General features: G+C 35.3%; 4 protein-coding genes across 4 annotated transcripts; 2 read left to right on the top strand and 2 right to left on the bottom strand.

Annotated features, from left to right (window-relative positions):
- The first annotated feature begins 1693 nt into the window (after window positions 1-1693).
- Window positions 1694-5242, top strand: LOC143459696 (hydroxysteroid dehydrogenase-like protein 2). The gene is made up of 7 exons (XM_076956934.1): window positions 1694-1826; window positions 1888-2051; window positions 2755-2968; window positions 3228-3445; window positions 3672-3866; window positions 4038-4226; window positions 4530-5242. The coding sequence occupies exons 1-7, from the start codon at window positions 1813-1815 to the stop codon at window positions 4769-4771; spliced, it is 1236 nt and encodes a 411-aa protein (XP_076813049.1). The 5' UTR covers window positions 1694-1812; the 3' UTR covers window positions 4772-5242.
- Window positions 5202-7569, top strand: LOC143459695 (hydroxysteroid dehydrogenase-like protein 2). The gene is made up of 7 exons (XM_076956933.1): window positions 5202-5333; window positions 5471-5634; window positions 5765-5978; window positions 6096-6316; window positions 6498-6692; window positions 6784-6990; window positions 7099-7569. Exons 1-7 carry the CDS (start codon window positions 5320-5322, stop codon window positions 7338-7340), a joined length of 1257 nt encoding a protein of 418 aa, XP_076813048.1. The 5' UTR covers window positions 5202-5319; the 3' UTR covers window positions 7341-7569.
- LOC143459697 (large ribosomal subunit protein mL55-like) lies at window positions 7520-8556 on the bottom strand. The gene is made up of 3 exons (XM_076956935.1): window positions 8312-8556; window positions 8109-8226; window positions 7520-7781 (listed from the first exon to the last, which is right to left on the bottom strand). The coding sequence occupies exons 1-3, from the start codon at window positions 8443-8445 to the stop codon at window positions 7641-7643; spliced, it is 393 nt and encodes a 130-aa protein (XP_076813050.1). The 5' UTR covers window positions 8446-8556; the 3' UTR covers window positions 7520-7640.
- A 4074-nt stretch (window positions 8557-12630) lies between these two features.
- Window positions 12631-21818, bottom strand: LOC143459772 (uncharacterized). Its single transcript, XM_076957042.1, has 20 exons — window positions 21612-21818; window positions 21047-21168; window positions 20419-20535; window positions 19475-19606; window positions 19256-19363; window positions 18999-19096; window positions 18720-18916; window positions 18441-18618; window positions 18104-18235; window positions 17800-17931; window positions 17494-17580; window positions 17009-17188; window positions 16262-16507; window positions 15870-16043; window positions 15514-15639; window positions 15330-15437; window positions 15001-15116; window positions 14112-14372; window positions 13717-13914; window positions 12631-13495 (listed from the first exon to the last, which is right to left on the bottom strand). The coding sequence occupies exons 1-20, from the start codon at window positions 21725-21727 to the stop codon at window positions 13369-13371; spliced, it is 2955 nt and encodes a 984-aa protein (XP_076813157.1). The 5' UTR covers window positions 21728-21818; the 3' UTR covers window positions 12631-13368.
- Window positions 21819-22363: the final 545 nt, after the last annotated feature.

Raw genomic sequence — 22363 nt, 5'->3', positions numbered from 1 at the left:
AATGCTTGTACAGTATTAAACAACTGTCCTTCTGATTGGTGGTTAATGGATTGAGTTATGAGTGAAAGATTGTACTTTGACCCTTGGTATGTGAAACCATATGTTTGCAATTCGTTGCTTGGAGCTACTTGGAAATCGCGCTGTAACTGCTACCAGGATATGCAGAATAATCGCTGTTTTTAAAAACGATTTTAACCATTTTATTCTATACTTGTACTGTATGTACAAATTAATATACGTATTAATACTTACATGTTATTGTACGTAATTAATTGCAGTGCAGCATACAGAAATCAGTGTAACCAGAGCTGAATTTAGTGCTTATAAACCTTTTTCTGTGGCTTTCTGTAATTTTTAAACCCAAGAAATTGATTTAACTTGAAAAAATATATTAAGTGCTACTGGCATTAACGTACTGGTACTGATATGTAGAAATAGCTCTTCTTTTGGTCTATGACCTTTTCAATTTTGTCAACATTGATCTTGTTTTAGTCAAGGCATACACCAGAAGAGCAGTCGTTGTTATTTAGGTTATGCTTGGTGTCAAACGTAGTATTACTAACATTTGTTTCTGATTATGATGATGACGTATAAACTTTGACAACTTTAGGCATTTGTTCACGTTAACCATTAATGTGGATGATGCCAAACTATTCAGTGATGGGGATGAAAAAACTCAGCACTGTGACTAAATGCCATGCAATAATTTATTAGCTGTCCTTATTTTACTGAAAAATATTGTTTGTTTGAAGTTATTTTATAAACCTGCTTTCTAATCTAAATCTACCTTCATACCATATGCTATGTTTTACCAATTGCCACCAAGCATAGTTTCAATTACAAAGGCTGCTCTTCAGGTGTATAACTTCTTTAACAGTTATAAGTCATACAAAAGAAAACCAGATTTTGTTATAAAACCATTGGGTCTGGTGCAGAAGTGCACAATCGCGTGATGCATTTACATACTAGAACCCTGCTATCCAAATTGTGACGTCATTTGGTTGTGCACATCTGCACTAGACCCAAACCCTTAGTAGTTGAAATTAACTTTTTCCGTGCTTATTATTCTAGCCTAACTGCTTATTTTTAATAAAGTGTTTTGTGATCTATGCGTTATGTCCTTCAATAATAATCAGCAGTTGACAATGAAACAAAAAATTTTAACGTATCACCTACTGCAATGTGTCAGATTTTGCGTACACATTGGAGGCGTTATTTCAAGTGCACCATTTTTCAGTACATACGAAACAAAATGTTGAGATCTAAATCAACGTGTTGAGTTTTGAATGTTATTAAAAACATAAATACAAAGACAAAATTGGATGCAAATGCAGCAATGATGTCTTCTTCGTCCTTCAATACAATATCCAAATAGCATTGTGACTTAAGCTGAGTGTTTATTTGCTAGAAATTGCACCAAGTTGACTTTTTCAATATTGCTAAACGTTGCTGACACCTGGTATAGTATTTTATCATATTCCAGATTAGAAAAGTTGCGTTTTTTGTTGTTTAAAACTCATAGCCTATATGCAAAAATAGAAAAAGCATATTACAGAGTTGTTCATGGATTAAAAATCTTCCATGCAGATTGCAAACCTTGGAATTTGTGTCATATTTGTATTGTGCTCATTGCTACATCAATAATCTTGTTGGTCCTTTCTTACTGTTGCTGTTAGATGGCCCAGCGTTTCATGATTATTTCTTTTTTTGCTAGATAACAAGGTGCCTTAGTCATCTAGGTCAAGTGTAACTGTATTAGCTTGATATATTCAACCTAACCGTTCACATTATTGTCATATTCAAGTAGACACCATGATTAATACTGGGTAAGAACTTACAGTTATGTCCATCTTTGACTAGGTGTCTAAATATTGGTTGTTTTTCTAGAAAACTTGCTGGATATACCCTTTTTATCACTGGTGCCAGCAGAGGTATTGGGAAAAGTATCGGACTTAAAGCAGCTAGGGATGGAGCCAATGTTGTGATAGCAGCAAAAACTGCTGATCCACATCCAAAATTGCCTGGAACCATTTACACTGCAGCCAAGGAAAGTAAGGAATGATGATCCTGTATGTACTGATATCATACGCTGTCTTGCCATGCAAATTAATTCATCGGTTTAACTATAAAAAATATATACTGTTGATTAAGAGTATTCTCAAACCATGTTACTAAACTTCTATTTATCTATATCAGCGGTCGGCAACCTGCGGCTCTTTCATCTCTGTGCTCTGGCTCCTGAGACTCAGAGCGAACGAGCTCATTTAGGAAAACTTAATGTGAACAAATAATGGTGTTTATTAGTGTCACAATGTTATAACTTAATGCGTTTGTCTGGTTATTATTCAGAATGTTTTATTCGAAAGTGGAAAATCTTATTTAAATACCACACAGTGATTTTCGCGGGCATAATACGCATGACTGCTTGCCACTCACGTGATCCTAAGTTTGGTTTTGTTTGGTGACTATGCGGATTGTCATCGTTGTAGTGAGAATTTTGTGAGGGTAACTACTGAAGTTTTTACATGTAACTGTAAAGCATTAGTTCGAATTATAAATGTAGCGTTAGGTTTTTTGTCTTAAGTAGTCAATTAGGTGTTGTGGCTCAGAGTAAGTTTTAGTTTGACGGAAGCGACACCAAATGGCTCTTTCAATGCTAAAGGTTGCCGACCTGTGATCTATATAAATGTTTGTTGAGTTTTGATAAAGCCAACTTACAGTTTTAAAGAAATTTTTTCTTGTTGTGTGTCTCAGTTGAAGATGCTGGTGGAAAATGCCTGCCATGTATTGTTGATGTAAGAGAAGAAAGCACGGTTCAAACTGCTGTGGATGAAGCCGTCAAAACATTTGGGGGAATTGACATTCTTATTAACAATGCAAGTGCAATCAACTTGACTGGAACACAATCTACCTCAATGAAGAAATATGACTTAATGAATCAGATTAATGCCAGGGGAACCTTTCTCTGGTATATACAGTATTTGTGTGTTTGCTATATTATTATAGCAATATTTAGTCTAATTTAGTGTAGTACAGTTACTTACACTTAATTGATCCCCATTTCTGGTTAATTTTGTTGATAATGGTTACGTTACCGGGAAAAAAATGACAATTCTTATAAATAACTGATATTTTTTGATTGTGTGTATGACACCAAGTGTTAACCTTGGTCGACTGCACTGGCGCTGTAAAACCCATACCTAATCCAAATTATGCTTTTTCAAAAGCTCAAAACTTTGCCTTCCCCATCTGCTGAAGTCAAAGGAAAACGGGAAAAATCCTCATATTATGAACATCAGCCCCCCTCTGTCGTTGAAACCTATCTGGTTCAAGAACCACACCGCTTACAGTATTGCAAAATATGGCATGTCATTATGCGTGTTAGGCATGGCTGCAGAATTTGAAGATAAGGGAATTTCTGTGAATGCACTTTGGCCCAAAACAGGTCTTTGTTTTTCTTTGATAGTTTCGTTTAATTATATAATTGTTTCTGAATTTTTATTTGAGTATGATTTTGAGTTTTACACTTTTGTTCAGAAATGGTTCTAAACACCAGGGTGAAAATAACTTAAAAACGTGTAACATTTCTTATGTTTTCATCATTTGTGTGTTGTGTCACAATTTTTGCTGAAGTTGTTATTGTTTCAAAATACAACCTTTATTATATTCAGCGATCATTACTGCGGCCATGGAGATGTTAGGAGGTAAAGATGTTTCAAGCCAATGTCGCAAACCTGAAATAATGGCAGATGCAGCTTATGCGATCTTGCAAAAAGATATATCATACACTGGCAAATTTGCGATTGATGATGAAGTTCTAGCCAAAGAAGGGATTACTGATTTTGACCAATATGCAGTAGATCCTGGTAAATTTCTTTGATTTTTTATTGCTTATTTTGTTGTGTAGAAGTGTAGGCAAGATTATTAGAAACGGGTTTGTTGTTTACAAATGTGAGCAATTTTTAAGGTTGTTAAAAAATTTAAAACGAAAAACTAATACTGCAACAGTTTCTCATCATATCTTATGTTTTGTTCAGGTAAACCCCTAATCCTAGATTTCTTTCTTGAAAATTCCGACACGGAGTTTGAAAATCAGCTACAAGAGCGGGCCAAAGCTGCGCAGGGCGGCACAAATGAAGTGCAAGCTGTTTTTGACGCGATGCAGAAAGCAATGTCTCCTTCCTTAGTTGCCAAAGTCAATGGCATTTTTAATTTTAAACTGTCAGGTAAATGTTTATCATGAGCTCTGTTTTGCAGATGTTCTCATGTGAGATCCATCGTAATGTTGTTCATTAACAAGCTCCCATACAGTGCCTGATATGCGCTATAAAAAATTTCGCGTAATGATCATATTTCTCCTTGCTATTGCTACATATCTGTACCCAATGTCAAGTATACCTAATGAAGATCGTGTATATAAAGTGCAATATGTGCACAAAATATACACATAGCTTGCTTAATATGCGTATCATGCACAAGCATTTTTCGAACAATTGTATTCGACAGTTTTGTTGCTTTTTGCATTTTAGCCGGAGATTCTACGGAATCCTGGATTGTTGACCTTAAAAATGGAAGTGGAAGTATAACTTCTGGTGAAGGGCAGGCAGACTGTGTGATGGGAATGACACCTGACGACTTTGTAGCCATGTTTCAAGGCAAGCTTAACTCGACAACGGCGTTCATGCAAGGCAAGATAAAGATTGATGGAAACATGATGCTTGCTATGAAGCTTGAGCAACTGATGAAAGACATGCACAAATCTAAATTGTGAAGAAACTGAAATTAGTCTTCAATCTTATAGTATCTTTATTTGATACTTAATCAGTGATTTCCAATTAAGTAGTTGTGCCATTTGATGGTACGCGATGGTTGTTAATGGATAAACTACCTATTTATATCTATGTTTAAGTTTAGCTGGTTTAATACATTGTTTAAAAAACTGTAGCATTTATTGTGTTGCTGTTATTAAATTCTGTGACGTAATCAATTCTAACCATACATTTTTGAACTTGCAACTTGTTTAAAAATTGATGTTTGACTTTATTGCTTCTTGTAGTAAAGTGTTATGATTTCTCATTGTTGATGACCTTTTCACCATTATCCCATGGAGTGGTTTTTCCAAAGTTTATCCATGATAATCAGAGTAAACATTTTAAAATTAATTTTCTGCTTATGCATAGAATACAACTATTATTAGATACCGTAAAGTTTAGTGAAATTATCTCGAAAAATTGTTTTGCAGGTTTCAAGTTAACTTAGTAAGAGTAGGATTTAATAAAATAAGACCATCCATAAGCTGATATTTGGTGAATCCTTGAAATGGAAAATACTGGGTAAGAACAGAATTTTGTCGCCAAGCAGTGTCAAATCCAACAAAAGATGATTGATTTTATTATATTTTGTACAACGAAAAACCAGTTAATTTGATAACAATAATTACCTAATTTTCCTGAACAATTCCTGTTTTAAGGAAATTAGCTGGATATACTCTTTTTGTAACCGGTGGTAGCAGAGGCATAGGGAAGAGCATTGCACTAAAGGCAGCCAGGGACGGGGCAAACATAGTAATTGCTGCTAAGACGGCTGAACCCCATCCAAAATTACCAGGAACTATTTACACTGCTGCAAAAGAAAGTAGGCTCAGTGAAATACTGCAATATTCTCTGTTTAGTAAATAAAAAGCAGGATTTTAAAATTATGTTGTTCTGTCAACTGCAGTTTTGGATTGTAAAGCATAAATTTACCTTCTGTGGTTGACGTCTAGTTGAAGATGTTGGAGGCAAGTGTTTGCCGTGCATTGTTGACGTTCGTGATGAAAAATCTGTCCAGGCCGCTGTGGATGAGGCAGTCAGAACCTTTGGAGGAATTGATATTTTGGTGAACAATGCCAGTGCGATCAGTTTGACCGGTACGCTGGCAACAACAATGAAGAAATATGATCTGATGAACAATGTCAATACAAGGGGGACATTTTTGTGGTAAAGCTAGGAAGCGTGGTTCTTTCTTTAATTACTTGTTGCATACAAATTTCTGTTGCTGTTATTTTGTGTACATCATTATCCACACTTCATTGTTGTATAATTTTTTGTGAGAAGTTCAAGGGCCTGCCTTCCTCACTTATTGAAGTCAAAGCGAAGGAACAGACAACCTCACATACTGAACATCAGCCCACCAATCTCTTCCATAACTTCAAAATGGTTCAAAACTTTTCCAGCGTACAGTATTGCCAAATATGGGATGTCATTGTGTGTTCTTGGAATGGCTGCAGAGTTTGAAGAACAAGGCATTGCTGTTAATGCACTCTGGCCCAGGACAAGTAAGAATTGATTAACATTTTCACCAAGTGGTTTGTATATATTGGTTCAACTAAATGAGGAGCGATGACCACTGGTGGTGGTTTGTGTGTAGTGGTTTTAAATAGGCACATGTGAAATTAAAAACTGTTATTAATCAGAAATATGTATGTTATTAAGAAATTAACATTTTTATTTTGACAGCGGTTGCCACAGCGGCAACAGAGATGTTAGGTGGCTCTTCAAGTGCTGCCCATAGCCGAAAAACAGACATCATGGCTGATGCAGCTTATGCGGTATTTTTGAAGGGCATCTCTTGCTCTGGGAATTTCTTGATTGATGATGAAGTACTAGCAAAAGAGGGTATTACTGATCTTGACCAATACGCTTGTGTGCCAGGTAAGAACATGCTGCTAATTACCAGCAAGAAATGTGGTAATACTTTAAACTACCTTTGCTTCAATCTCAATCATTTATAATTGGAATGCAGGTAACCAACTGAGTCTGGATATTTTTGTGAACAACAATGGGTCTTTTGAACCTCAGGAAAATACCAGCAAAAAGCACAATGCATCACGGGATCAGCCATCACGTAATGGAAATCCAGAAGTGTCTGCAATATTTAATGAAATGAGGAAGGCACTCAGTGCTTCAGTGGTGGCACAAATTGGGGGTGTAGTCAAATATACTCTCTCAGGTGACTTAACTGAACAAATAAAAATCGTACTTAATCCACTTTGTGGTTTATGAAAACGTAGTATTATAATAACCTTATATATACATCTTATACATAATCTTTTTACAGCCAGTGGTAAGTCAGAATCTTGGACGGTTGACTTGAAAAACGGAAGCGGGAGTATTAGGCAAGAAGATGGGAAGGCAGACTGCACTTTGAAGATGTCACCAAACACTTTCGTTGCAATGTTTAAAGGAGAAATGGACCCAACTGATGCTTTCATGTCGGGGAAGATAAAGATAGAAGGGGACATGGGCCTGGTGATGAAGCTCGAAAAACTGACACAAAACATCCCAAAATCTAAGCTGTGAAGTGACTTTGGCAAATTCACTCGAAATTGTGATCACTGTCTTAATTTATATTTTGATTAAATTAATAGATTTTATGCAGTTTTCAGTGTTTTTTGATATTGGTGTGCAATCTATTTTTGCAGTAGTGTAATTTTTATACCGTTTAACCTTTAAATATTGAACTGATGACATCACTAATGTACAATGCGGCATTGTATTCATAGCACAATAAAAAGAAAAAATCCATCCACTTCACTAGCCTTTTAGCACTCAAGTTGGTTACTGTAGTGTAAAACCAAACGCAATTAGGCAACTGACAAATTATTTTATGAATTTTCGATATTCTGAAGCATCAAAATCATCTTCAACATCAACGTCTTCTACTGTTCTCACAGTTTCTTTTCGCATTAGCCATAAACGTTTTTGTTCATTTTCAGGCAACGCAGGCATGTCTATAGGCATCTACAACAAAAAATATAAAACAGATGGAAAAATATCAAATAGAAACAAAGTCATATTTAAATGATTATATTACAAAGAAACTAAAATTTAGCCTTGCACAATGTTATTTAGGTAGCACTCATTTTAAAAATTGTTCATTCAGATAAATTTACTTGGCTCAATACTAAATAAGTTTTCCAGGTTTCATACATTAACTTTTAAGCATTACTTATCATCTGTCCTAACTGTTATTACCACAAGTTATATATAATTGCTTGTCATCTTGTTTCTACCTATTTTAAAACTATGACGTCTGTTGTATAATAGCCTGGCTGTTATAAATCTTACCCGAATGAATTGTTTAGGTTGTCGAGTACGAATGGTTATGGTGCTTCCATCTTGTAGAAAAAGCTTGGTTTTGTACATTCGTGGGTATGTTGTTCGTGTTTGTTTTCCGAACATACATCTATTGATGATATGAAACATAATCCAAAGTCAAAACATTTTTGCTTTTAAATTATTACGACTAGTCAGACAAGCACATGCCAAACCTTTGGGAGTTGTGTCGGAACTGATGTGCCAAAGTTTTTCCATTAAATGCATCACGACAAGCTACATTTTTTGAGACAGCTACAACACACGGCCTTTGTCGTAAAGTCTCTTGTAACAGTGACCGCAATAGCATTCCTTTACAAATTTGAAGCAAGTACACTAGTCATACGAGATTATTTGCCAGTACCTTAAAAGCATACAACAATTCGAAGCTAAAGATTACAGCTGAAAAACAAATCGAATTCGTGTGGGAGAGAGAATAAATCTTGAGAGATTATTACTGATTTAAATAAAAATGTTTAGAAAACCTCTGCAAGTACCTGTAGAAAAATTTATTATCTGCTAAAACATTAGTGATCTTACTGCACTAAAAGCTAGAACTTATATCATAAAAATAACAGGCTTGTCTCAAAACAAAACATGGAAAAACCTCAATCATTTTCATTTTTGCATGCACTACTGTATGGGAAAACAAGCACGAAGAAAATAATGGTAATATCTTGCTGATAACAACTAGCATGGCCAATAAATCCAAAATTTTGAAAAACAGAAGTTTATAAAAGCCAAGTTAAGCTGGTCCAGATTAAAGAATTTGGCATAGGTGCACTCAATACTGATTACTGTTTTTTATGAGCTTTAGTGGCGCACTTTAGTTGCGCTATTTCGCACTTAATGACTTAGCATTTCTGTTCTGTGAGATCTCGGGTGTGCAAGGAAGCAGCTGGTGTGTACTGCGACTTGTAGCCCAAGGCTGTCTGGCATTTACAACAACTGCCATACTTTCCAGTGGTGCGTATACAAAGAAAGATGCCAATGCCGTCCAATAAATGATAGGCTAGTGCTGAGAGAAAAACCTTTTTAAAATTAGCTACCAAGTTACAAAATATAGCAAAGTGGGTAATTGCAAAATTTCCACTTGCTACAAAACCTTAATATCTCTCCGACTGGAAAGTAGGGCAATTTTCAAAGAGAGCAACTGCGAAGACGAAAATTTTGGCATAACGAGGTTCACTAAAGCTTTATTTTTTAGTTTATTTATTATAAATTGGTGTTCAAGCAAACAGTTTTCCTTTGTTTATTTGTTGTAAATTAGCGTAAAGATGAAAACTTCGGCGTGCATATCAATAAACCTCGTCCTGCTGCCACACTTTCTAAACTAGGCTATATCTACTTGAATATTTCAAACCAGTCTAGTACCTTTTCATAAGAATCCTAAGCACACAATTTATTTATTAATACTCGGCTTTTAATGGTGGACTGTAATGTTAATTTTCGCAAACTTGTTATCTTTTGTGTCTTAAGGTTAATTCAAAGCAAGAAACACGAAGCATGCAGCATGCAGCATCAAGATCTTTTATGGGATAGCACTTGGAACTCCAAAACCAATGTAGTACACTTTCAAACACATTGTAAATTACTGACAAAAACTTTATATTCCTACCGAAAACAAAAGTGTTCTACACGTCTAAACTTTATTGAAACCAAAGCATGGTTTTTTCAAAGTGTTAAGTGAAACTGAAAGATGGCCTTGGCTGTTGATAAGGTTTTTGAATTGGGATTCCCCCTTTAAATTGCGTGTTTCTGACAATTTTTCAAGTTTTCTAAAAATAATTAATTAAATTCAATCAACGTCTCGTTTCAACCAACAATATTTGAGGAGTGTATAGTGCTTTAATTCTTTAGTTATATTTACTTTTTGAAACAATAATATTATTTATATCTTGTTAATTGTTGTTTTTTACCATGGTTTTAGCTAATACGCATGCTTTTTGAATTCACTTTGTCACAGACATCTCATGTCCAAATAATAAACAAGAGTAAACATTTGGCAGTAGGTTCAGTTGAAGAGTTCGATCTGTTCAGATTGTGGTGTTGCGACCTTTAAAAGACTTTCAAGTTATTTTCTCGACTTTTCAAATAACGTTTTTCTTAGATACGCTACTGGTAACTGTTTGTGAATGAAAGGACATTTCTCACCTCACAGAGTTGATGTTATTCTCGTGCTGTCATGCCTGGGAAATACAAACCCCAACCTGTTTCTTGTCCAAAGTGTCAGAAGGTACTAAGCTCTCCCAACTCTTTAAAAGTGCACTTAAAAACCCATACTGGTTTAAAGCCTTTTCCATGTAAAATTTGTGGCAAGCATTTTCATAACAAACAGCAGGTTGTACAGCATGAAAAGACCCATGCTACAACTCGTGAATTCACCTGTGGGACATGTGCAATGTCCTTTAAAACTAAAGATGTCTGGCTTTCGCATGTGAATAGACATTCTGAAAAGCCGAAATTTTCATGCAAAATATGTGAGAGAGCATTTTACTACAGTTATGATTTAACAGTCCACATGAGAACACACACAGGAGAAAAACCTTATACTTGTCAAATCTGTGAGAAAGGTTTCAAGAGTTCATCTGGTTTAAGCTGTCACATGAATGTTCATTCAAATGATAAGCGTTTCATATGTGATGTTTGCAACAAACCTTACAAGTATGCTAAAACCTTAGAAGAACATAAAAGAATTCATACTGGAGAACGGCCATTTGCATGTAAATTTTGTGAGAAACGCTTTCGGATAGAACCTGGCCTGATAAGACATTTGGCTCTGCATGCTGAGCAAGCGTTTTCATGTGAAACGTGCAAGAAATCATTTCACAGTAAAGATCATTTAATATTACATCAAAAACGGCACCTGGGTATCAAAGATCGTAAATGTGATATTTGTGACAAAGCATTTGTGGCTTCGTCTGATCTAACCAGGCACAAAAAGCAGATGCATGACCCTAATCGTATTCGTAAACGTCGGCTCCCACAAAATAGAAAATGATTTGTCAAGATAAATGTTGGTTTTAGGATTTAACAGCCTTTTTGGAGCTAAGACAACCTTTGGTCTTCGCATGAAGAATCAAATACACTTAAATACCATGGTTATCTTTTCTCTGTGTTTTTTTCTATTTCACATATTTCTGTTACTGCAAGAGTTAGAGGCTTCTTAAGATGCTAAAGTCATTGTGTTTAACTGGCAATGTCATCACAGGCAACTAATTTCACTGAGAAAAGTCCCCTACATATGTACTTTGACTTGTTCTTGCGGGTTATTAAATAAATAAATATGTCAATTCTTCAGCAGTCATGAGCCTTTACAATGACATGGACTTTCAGACTAAAATAACACATTGTTTTCATTCAGTAAATTGCATTTCTGGATGTAACGGCATATTATTTATCTAATATTCTGTCATCATTAGGAAGTTGTTGTTAACCATTGCAATTGAACCATTATTATGATGTTTGATTTTACTGTTTTTGAATCTGTTTTTAAAATTAACTCATGCAGTGGAAACTGTAATTATTTAAAGTAATAACTAAACGGGTAAAATACACTCTCTGTATTGAATCACGTATCACATATCCATATAGTTACAAGTGCACATTATAATCATGTGAAATTTTGAAAATCTCTTCACTTTTTGGTTTATTTTCTAAAGCAACTTATAATAACTAAGTCTTATTAAATAACGTACATAACCAAAATCTCTCTTTTTAGTTGAATGAGGACATTTACCATTATATATAATGCAAATTTTTTCTACAACCTTTTATCGAACAAAACCGCTTATCGCTTACAACAGGTTACATGACAAACTTTCAGTTAAATGCTGGCTTTAGTCAGTTTTTTAATTCAGTGGTTTTGTTTGTCGCTTCAATAACCTCAACATTTACTGTTTTATTACTTTTGTATGTGGTTTATTTATAAAATGGCTTATAAACATGGGCGTGTTAAGGTTGAGATTATGTGTCATGCAGAAGCTCAATTATCTCTCATAAAATTTTGAAATCGAATCTTTATTGTTGGTGTCTTGGAGATAATGGTGTTCACTCTTGCTTAAAAGTTAACTGATTTTTTGTACATGTAATTTTCAATTTCAATGTTAGTGTTTTTTTAATAATTTAATTGTGTTCCATTTCTTGTATATGCTATGTGTGGATTTTTATTGTGACTTATTGAAAGATTAATCGCTGTGATTTAGTTTTCTAGCTTCATGCTTTGTAGTGAGTTTTTGCATATGGTACAGTAAAATCCGCTTTATATGACCATTTTGGTGTGGTTCCGATTTCTAGCATATAAAACTCTTCGTTTACTATGACTAGTCTTCAGATTTTATGAACACTTTTTCAGATTTTTCTATCAATTATGCTACTTGACAGTAACAGTCGTGCCACTTGTATTCTCAATGCAGAAAATTGTTTGCTCAAAAAATCCAGCATGTAACCGTGTATATATGTTGAGAGCATATTTGTCGAGGACATGGTCTCACGCATTTTAATGGTGTTTAAATATATTTTCAAGTTTGTTGAAGACGATATCTTTATTTACTAAGAATACAACTACAGAAGGCTACATCGGAAAAACTACTCTACGCAATTCTTCACAATATTGCAATGTTGCAAGAGGCACAAAACATACATTGGCACTAAAGTCCACTTTGTCCAGATACGACTAAGGTAACATACAACGACGGCTGCGGGAATGAATTAGGAAGGCACAGAGTAAAAAAGGTAATCTACAACTACAAGATTCAAAACGAAATACAGGAAAACATATATACTGCAGAAATCGTAAAAAATAGTAAAAGAAGGGAAGTGCAGGATGCAAATGTTATTTAAATCACGAAAACTGCCAGGAACGAAATACAAATTAAAAACGTATGAAATCTTTCTAACACAATTGTTTCACGATGCAGATTTTTATAAAAAAGAAACAATTTGTTTTTCTAGTGTTTGTGGATGCAATACAGCATAAGAAGCTAATGGAGCAAAATGCAATAGAAAAACATTATCAAAACGCGGATTTAGCAAAGTTTTAGTAGGAAAACTAAAGCATTTAAGCAAAAACACTTCGATAAATTAATTATTATTTAAGTGCACCTGAACAAACGCAAAAACATCATAATGCAAAGCTTATCTCACGGTTTGCTCAAAAAGACAGCAAAGATTGGATATTAAACGCCCAAAAAGGGGTCTTGTAAACATTATTACACTAAAAATAGCTCATAACTTAAAAGCTATAACCCGGTTTCCCAATCTTCCTCCTCGGACTGAAATCGGGACTGAGAGGTTCCGCGTCAACTCGAATCCCTTTATCATGAAGAACTTTCCTCAACCGAACAATCTCTTGCTTGTACCTGTGACATCATGATTGCACAAGATGTATTGTTTATCCGAGTAGTCACCGTAATCAGCCCAAGGCAAAATATCTTGTTAAAACATTTTCCCAAAAACCCACCGCTCTTATGGCGGTCACAAGAGTATCGGGTAACTTGGTTCAAAATGCAGCAGATTTTTAAGCTTCAAAGAAAGCCTACGACAAGGTTAAGGTTAAAACTATATCTGTAAGCAGTCTGACCTTGTTAAATGAGTATCGATGTATTCTTGCTGTTCACGAAGCTGTTGCTCGGCAACCGTTGCCCTTGTCAACAGCTCAGCTCTTTCGCGCTCCATCTGCGAGTTGGCATGGTAATCGCGCTTGCGCAATGCAGGGTCGCTGGCACGAAGTAATGTGTCGCGTTGCGCGTAGTTAGACGGTACTAACGGCGGAAGATTTCTGGAAAACAAAACACAAGAAAAATAAACAAAAAAGTAAAAAACAAAGAAACAATGATATTAACGAATGTAGAAATGTTTTAAAATATCAAGCGACAACAGTTAACAAGACGACGGTTACTTAGAAAACAAAAACATAATAAAAAAATAAAAACGGGGAACAGTCTCCAAAGTTCACCAAAAATAACTTCAACTCACATCGACTTCTCGTTTTGTCGTCGTCTTTCCAGTTCCGCTTTCGTCGCCGACAAATCCGCTTTGGTTTTGGCCAAAATCGCGCGAAGCTTGTTCAGCTCGATCGCGTTCTCACTGGCCAGTTCATTCTCCGTTACCCCCATCTCGGAGGGGTCAGGACCCAGGTCTATCGGGGGTAAATAAAGTTGAGCGTCGCCCCCGGAACTTCGACTCGGCTTGAAAGGGATTAAAGCCCGAAGTAGCTCGACCTCGTCTCTGAGGACTCTAAAAAGAAACCGCTTTTGTGAGGATTGGTCGAAAATTCACCACTAAACTACAGGGCGTCTTGAAATTTGGTTCTACATTTTCGTGATAATTGTTTCCAAATTTATAATTTTTTATGGGACACCGTGCAGTTAAAACCACGTTCTTCTAAATCTTAGCTGTCCATGTGAGCACACTGCCGTTGTTATACAACGTTATCGGCTTGATGCCACAAGCGTATGTGGGCAATGAATATGTCGGTATGCTCATAAACGTTTGGCCTGTGAAAGACTTACCAAAGTACTGTGCGAATAAAACAATAAACAATAAATAAAATCCGAAAAAATTGCGCGCTGCTGAATTTATGAAAATCACATGTATACACGTAGAATATGTATAAGTTATACAGTTAACAGTTAAAATTGGATATAACCAGAATTAATTACTGTAGGAAGGGTTTTAAAAATCGTTCCCCGGTTAAACTTGAAAGGTTTGATTTCTCTGTAAAATACAGCTTTAAAAAGTACTTTCTAAAATGAAAAGTGATTTGGGTGACATCGGATAAATGCCCAAAGTAACCATAACATAATACACGCTGAACGTGGGTAGTTAGTTTCAAGAGAATTGTCCACCATGTAAACACATTCACCGGTAGTGTATTAGAAGTTTCTCGTGACGCGACGCAACCTTCTTTGACTGTTTCTTGTAATTGTGAGCGGCTCTGCTCAGCTGGTCTTCACGTGACCTGAACGCTGATTTCATTTCCTGTGACGTCAATAATTAAATTATACTTAAGAAATGCACGTTTGAGTAGAACGGTAGATGTTAGATAAGTATAACGTAACAAAACTATAAAATGGATTTATAAAAATAAAAACAAATGGGGAAGTTTTGATTCTAGCAGCTTTAGACGTCACATTTATTTCCGTTCACGCAACAAATTTTGCGTAGGAAAAATATCTCTTGAATATTTATTACCTTCATCATTCCATCTGTGTAATTTTTCATCGCTTTATTGGCGTACGTGCTCGGTTTTGCTGTGGGTCGCTTAGTGCCATCTGCCGGTGGACCATTATCAACAAAATTCTGGAGAAAAAAATATCACTAAATGAGCGTCTGATATGTTGCTGATATATGCATCAAGCGCCAGAAAATCACCAACCGCAATATCTTGCACATATTTCCACAACCTCTTCCGATAATCTTCATTTGCTTCCTTGATTTGCTGTTGAAGGCGGGAGTTTTCCTCCGATAATTTCTCCTGATCCTCTTTGCTGGAGATGAGGAGCTGGGTAAAAAGGAAGATCACTAAAAACACATCTAAAATGATGTGTAAGATAAACTATAATTTCACAAAAGTTTCTTCAGTGTTATGTAAATGTGTGATGTCATTATATACACAATTAATGCCAAACCAGAAACATCACGAAAAAATCCAACTAGCCGATTCTTCATAGCAAGTTAGCAGAGCAAAAAAAAACATACAAACAGTATTCTAGCATATAGTAACAGGGTTACCGTGGTCTGTTCGGCTGATTTTTTATTCGCAGCTTGAATGCCGGCGTATGCTGTCGCAAGCTGGGTCTTCAATTCTTGTAGTCTCTCCTCGAGTCTAGCGGTCTGTTCATCGTAGGCTTGCCTCATGCGAGCCACAACACCGTCCTTGCCGCCTCTCGGTGTGCCACGCGGAGACTGAAGTTACAAAGTTTGTGAAGATGTTATTAACAATTAGTACAAAAAGATTTCTTAGCGAATTTCTTATACAACGTACTTGCAAGCAAAAAAAATATTTTCGAATAGATATGAGCTAAATTGTAAGTGTTTTGGGCCAAACCGAATTAATTAGGAAATGCACAAAACACAGCATTTAACTAATCACATTATCAAAGTCCATAAGCCACTAAACCGACCGTTTTATCCCACATTTCTCGATGCAGTTCAACACGTCTCGCTTTCAGTTTTTCAATCGGATCGTCCGCAGAGAGTGATGACGTCAGATTTACGTCACGTAAGACTTCTCGGGCACGCTGTAATTCCTTTGTGGCGTCATCGTGTGCCTGGCGCCGCCTTTCAACGTTGTCACGTAGATCAAGCAAAGCCGCCTCGGTCTCAATAAGCCGCGCCAGCTCTGTTCGCAAATCTTCATTTTTCTTGACCTAAGGTTACCGAAAAAATCGGGTTAAAAACTCTAATGGAAAGTATATTTAACGCATAAATAGGTCTAGTTCTCGGTGAACCCCTTACCATTGGAGGTATTTAAACACAGAACAGTAGAAAAAATAACAAATTTAACCGATAATAATTTGGCATTAAAGAATCAGGTTTGTCATTACAGTACTTTGTTCATTCAAGTTTGTCAGTACAGTACGGTACTAACTTGATCCTACTTGATCACAAAATTTAAAATGTGTCTTTTCAAAAGAAATATACTTCTATGCGTCAAGTTTTCATGAATAGTATAAAATTTGTAGCTTCCTAGTTGAACAAGCCCAAAAGTTTACAAAAAATGTTGACTTCATCGCATTTTTGATGCTTTTAGGGAGATGAAGCAAGTTTTTAGGTCGGAAATTGGCACAAGTTGTCCATGTTTAGGTAAAAAAATCCCCCTCATATTTACGTATAAAATCTTAGTAATATGCAAGTGTTAGATACGAAACCTGGCTTTCTAGATCTTTCTCCTGTGCCAGAGATTTTTTCTTCAACTCCACAAACTCATCCGCAAGCTGCTTTCGATTTTCTTCGAGGTGCTTCGTGTGCTCAGCAGAGAGATCGTGACTCCGAGCAAATTTATTCTTTTCAAGCTCGAACTCAACGAGTTGATTTTCAAGCATCAATAACTGTGAAAATAGTGACAGCACATAAACGTTTGATGCATTTGCTGTAATGCGCAGTTAATGATCACAGTGGCAACAAACTCGATAAAATAATAACCTTTCAAAATGGCCGAAATATTGAGGTAATGTCTGGCAAGGGGTTTTAACTGCAACTGCACAGAGGTAGTTGCCGATTACGTTTTGCTCTGTTTAATCTTTTGTATTTTGTATGTTACCGATCGTTTTATCTGTTTTTCTGTAAAACGCCTTTGAGCGGTTTTTAATCGGGTATTGAGCGCTATAGAAATGCTTATTATTATTATTATTACCTTGTTCTTAAGTTCAAAGTTCTCAGATTCATATTCCTCTGTCAAGCGATTGTTTTCAAGCTGCAGCTCAACTAAGCCTTTTGAAACCTTTGGAAAATTTTAGAAAAAACGTTTCTGTAAACTGAAGTAGATTAGTACACTTGTATAACCAATAAGACAATTAAACAGATATATATTTGTTTCAAAGTTTGGACATAACTTAAAAAAATATCATCGAGAACATTTTAAGCATCCTAAAGTAACTGGGCTGCTGCAGAACCATGATAACAAACATATCACTCCTGTAAAGCAAAGAAAAAAAATCACTTTCAGTTTTTCCTCTTCACTTGCAATCAGTTTTGTTGAGACTTCAGATTTAGATTTTGCTAGTTCAGTCATTTTGTCTTGAATTTGTTCAAGTCGCTGAAACAAACGATCGCTTCTCTCCCGAAGTTGTGTCTGTTAAACAAGTTAGCTTACATTTGTGGATACATTTTAAACAAATACCGACGCAGAATGCAAAATTAGTTTTACTGCAGAGGTATTTAAATATTACAAGGTTCGGCTAAGATTCAAACCTCTTTGCAAAAATTTACTTAAAATAGTAAATTTACTTTTCAATTAAACCTACATTGTCACTTGTAACTTTCATCAACTGATCTTGCAACTCCGGTCTAGACATTAATCCTGCTCCTGCACCAGCATCCACTCCTCCAAGTTGCAAGGTCGTATCCAATCGAGTTCGATATTGCGTTACTAAGTCCTGTGATTCAAAAAGAATAATTAAATTGAGAGTGTGCAATATGGTTATAAATGACATTCTTGACTTAATAAGTTAACGCTCTACATTAATAGCTGAAACAATTAATGTCAATAAAAGAGCAAAGACTTTAAAGATTAAACATCATTGATGATTAAATAACTTTAAAATGGTTGATAAACATTCTGGATTTTGAAACTAAATCTACCTGAGCAAGGCAGTCATTTATGATTGGATAATTTTTCACTTGTGACAGGAGACCACAGCCAGTTAAAACAGAATCCATAGCCTCCGGTTTGTTATTGGATGGCGGTAGGCAACAGATGACTCGAGTTTTGCAGTTTCCACCCAAAATGTTCTCGAGTAAGCTTGTGAGTTTTGAATCACTAAAAATAAACAAATAATAATAAATTTGTAACATGTTAAAATGACTAAAAAGACGAAAACAAATTGATAAAATATATGCTTTTGTAAAATAAAAAATCACCTGTAATTAATGACTCTTTCTGGTTCTTGTTGCCTTGCTAAGTCCGCTGTTAACCTGTTAAAGCACACGATCGACTTGGAGAGAGTTGGTCCTTCTCGAACTCTTGTTCGTGAGAAATCTTCTGAAAGTTTTTCTGCTCCGGGGAGCCTGATAACTGTGAAGTAGGATCGGTTCGGAAGAGGATTTTCATCCGTCATCTGCAAAGTAGTTACATCGAGAGCAGCAGAAACAAAATGGATAACACACATTACGAGATTTTGTGTTTAAAAATGGATTTACCATGAAAAGTTCAAGTTGAAATATGTAAGTGGCAAAATTGTTTGCTGGACCAAAATCAGTTGTGGACACATTTCGTGAAAGCCAAGCTTGCCAAAAAGCTAAAGATTTTTAAAAAAAATCGAGAAAAATAGATTAAATAGAAGTAAAATTACAATTTGTGGAAATGTGATGTCTAATGTAATAATATATAACAATGCAGTAACAACAAATCTATAACACTATGGCAGTTTTCTGAACACATGTGAAATGTTCTTAACCTGATGTAGCTTCTGCTGGATTTCTGCAAACTTCAAATTGCAAATTTTTCACAAACATTCCTCGTTCAGGCGAATATTGTAACTCCATCGGCGCTGCAACATTTCTACCTGTATGTTCAAAAGCATACATGCTAGTTAAAAGAAGTCTAAAAGACCTACCTACCATCGTTTCAATACACACGCCCAGCAAGTCTTAACAATTTCAACAAAGAACAAAACCTGAAAGAGAGCTGCGGGCCGCCATTAAGTCCTTGATCATCTCATTGTATATTTCGAAATGGTACATCAAAATTCTGCCACGCTCCTCATTGGATCTTGGTGATTGGGTTTCATTCGGGGAAAATGAACTTTCTAGAGAGTTACACAAAATCATTGAGAACAGTGTTATGCAATATTCAAAATCATTATACAGTACTTTACATATGGTTAATGGTGCATCCTAAAATGTCGTATAGGTAGGCAGTAGTTAAAGTAATGAAACTGACGCTGCTTTTTCTGTTGAAAGTTTAGGAGTATCTTAATGTGCTAAATTAAGATATAAGAGACTTGATGCTGAGACGTAAGACTAAGAACAGAATTAAGATACCGAGAATTACCTTTCCCTGACTTTAAACTTCTATGCATTCTGATGTTTACAATGGGCTAAAAATGTGGTCCTATTTTCCACTAGATTTACATTCATGAAACTAAAACCTCTTTCACACTCGGAAAAAAAACTATTTACCATAAACAGTTTCAGAAGCAAGCAGAACATATTTGTCAATGTTGTAAGTAAAGTCCCAGAATGATGATGTCATTTTTAATTGAGAGGATCCAAACTGTTTACGGAGGGACGTGATTGCACTGCACTGTCTCTATGCTCAAGAAAGCTTTTGTTTCTGGTGCTTTAATGTTTTAAAATCTTCCATACCATGGTATGGCAAGAGTAATTTTAATTGGATTATGATTACAATGGTAATTTCCATTTGGAATGTCATTAAATAACTCATCCTTAGATATTATTTTATGTATATTACTTAAAGTACATTCATCTTAAAAACGTGGGCTAGCCCACCCAGGAAAATTAAGTGTATGGGCGGCCTCCATGTATATCTAAACACCCCACTGCAAAATATAACATATATACATAGATAACACAGGCAAAACATTTTATTTATAAATACCACGATTAACAGAATTCTGTTGTTGGATGTTTGTCACCACATAATTTATTGCTTGAGGAATGATCCCTGGCTGGGCACTGCCTTGTTCCCCGGCTGATGCGAAAGACTTGCCCGACCCTGGAAAAGATTTTGGGTCATAATTTAGGATATATTGTGAAGGTAACTTTATCAAATGAAAAAAATTCACCAACCGCCTCAAAGCTATCAATTTTGCCCTATCAACTCAAAAAAAATTACCAGAAATAGTTTTATTAAAATATAATACAAATTAAAAAAATCTTTAAAATCTTGCTGAGCTACATCCATTAACTGAAATTATCAAAAACAAAAAAGTAGACAGCTTGATTTAAATATGTAACTTGCAACTCGGTTTGCAACGGTTTTGCAAATCTGTTTTAGGTCTTTGGTAGTGGTCATACTCATTGTCACCAGCAAGTCAAAAACATCATTACTTTCATGCATGTTTTAAGCCATGACTTCGCCACTTTTTTCCTAGCATTAACCCACGATATCAATTAGCACTGCTTTATCATCCCCATTGTGTCAGTAAAGAAAAAGAAAATGAATGAACAAATGAATATTAGAACATATAATAAAAAAGAATAATAAAAAAATACATGAAACTGACCACTTTCTCCATAAATTAGTACGCAGGTGTTGAAGCCAGCAATGAAAAGATCGAGAAGTGGCTGCACTGTTTTTGTGAAAAGTTCTTGATTTGTGGCATCTTTTTGGTATAGAATTTGGTAACTGAAAAAAATGTTATCAAATATTTTAAATTAAACCACATTTTACAATGCTCTCTGTACAAACAGCAGATTTACAAAACAGAGATAAACCATATTAAAAAGTATTGCAGCCCTTGATGAAACATTGTGCATGCAATTTGAGGTAAAAGTTTGATACGACAGAGTAGAATAATCTTTTTTTGTTTGTTTATTAGCATTTAAACAACCAAGCACATCATACTTAATTTATATATGCATTACAAATTGGTGGTTGATTAAAACACTTCATGGTATGCACAATCAGACTTTCACTGATGCACTGACTAGTCTGAAGTGTGTTTAACTTATATGCCACACTTTTCAGTGCAATGACTGAAAAGTTAATAGCGTGGAATAATTTTGACCTTGGTTATAAAATAACAAAAAGGGAAGAAACAGTAGTCAGTAATAAGCATATGGGCGTACCTGTGTGAAGTGCCTCCCTGTTGTCCGTGAACTCTTTTACCATCAGTGACATTTAAAGGTAACTGAACTTCACCAGGCATTGGTGGGCGAATTCGACCAACCGTGTCAATATTCATGATGGTTTTATACTGTGCAACTTTCAGTTAAACCATATACTGCATTCTTGTGTTTAAAACTTGTTAAGTTATTAAATCTACATCAATTTTCACATCTAACAAATAGTAAGTTGTGAGATAATGTAATGAAACCATGAAGGAGTTTCCTACAATCTCAGATGAGGCTCAGATCAGATGATATTTATTTTAGTAATTAACCTCGCTTAAAAAATGCAATTATGAGATTTCAATTTTTTATCTAATATTGATAAATTGCCAAACTAACTCACCTATAAATAACCAGTTAAAGCCTTTTGTAATTTAAACCTAATCTGCAGCCTAAATCGTACCCGTATTTTCCAGACATTAAACTGTTCCTTTGCAGGTACTACGGCTATCAAGAAATCTCCTAAACCTGTTGACCTTCTCACAAGTAAAGTCATTTTTCAAAAAACAACCAACCCAACGAAATTACTATAAAAATATTTCCTAAAGCTTGTATAAACAACTGGTTGATCACCTCGGCAACATATTGTAACATTACTACTGTCGTCTAGCGGTTGTGTTACTACGCCTTTATTTCCCTTTTAATAAATAAATAATTTATTTATTGTAGATGAAATTTTTGTCAGGGTTGTGTATTTAAGTTGGTAGTTG

This window comes from Clavelina lepadiformis, chromosome 5, assembly GCF_947623445.1.
Source record: "Clavelina lepadiformis chromosome 5, kaClaLepa1.1, whole genome shotgun sequence".
NCBI classification, from domain to species: Eukaryota; Metazoa; Chordata; class Ascidiacea; order Aplousobranchia; family Clavelinidae; genus Clavelina; species Clavelina lepadiformis.
Note: the sequence above shows the minus strand (reverse complement) of the source record. Positions and strands in the feature narration are given on the sequence as shown.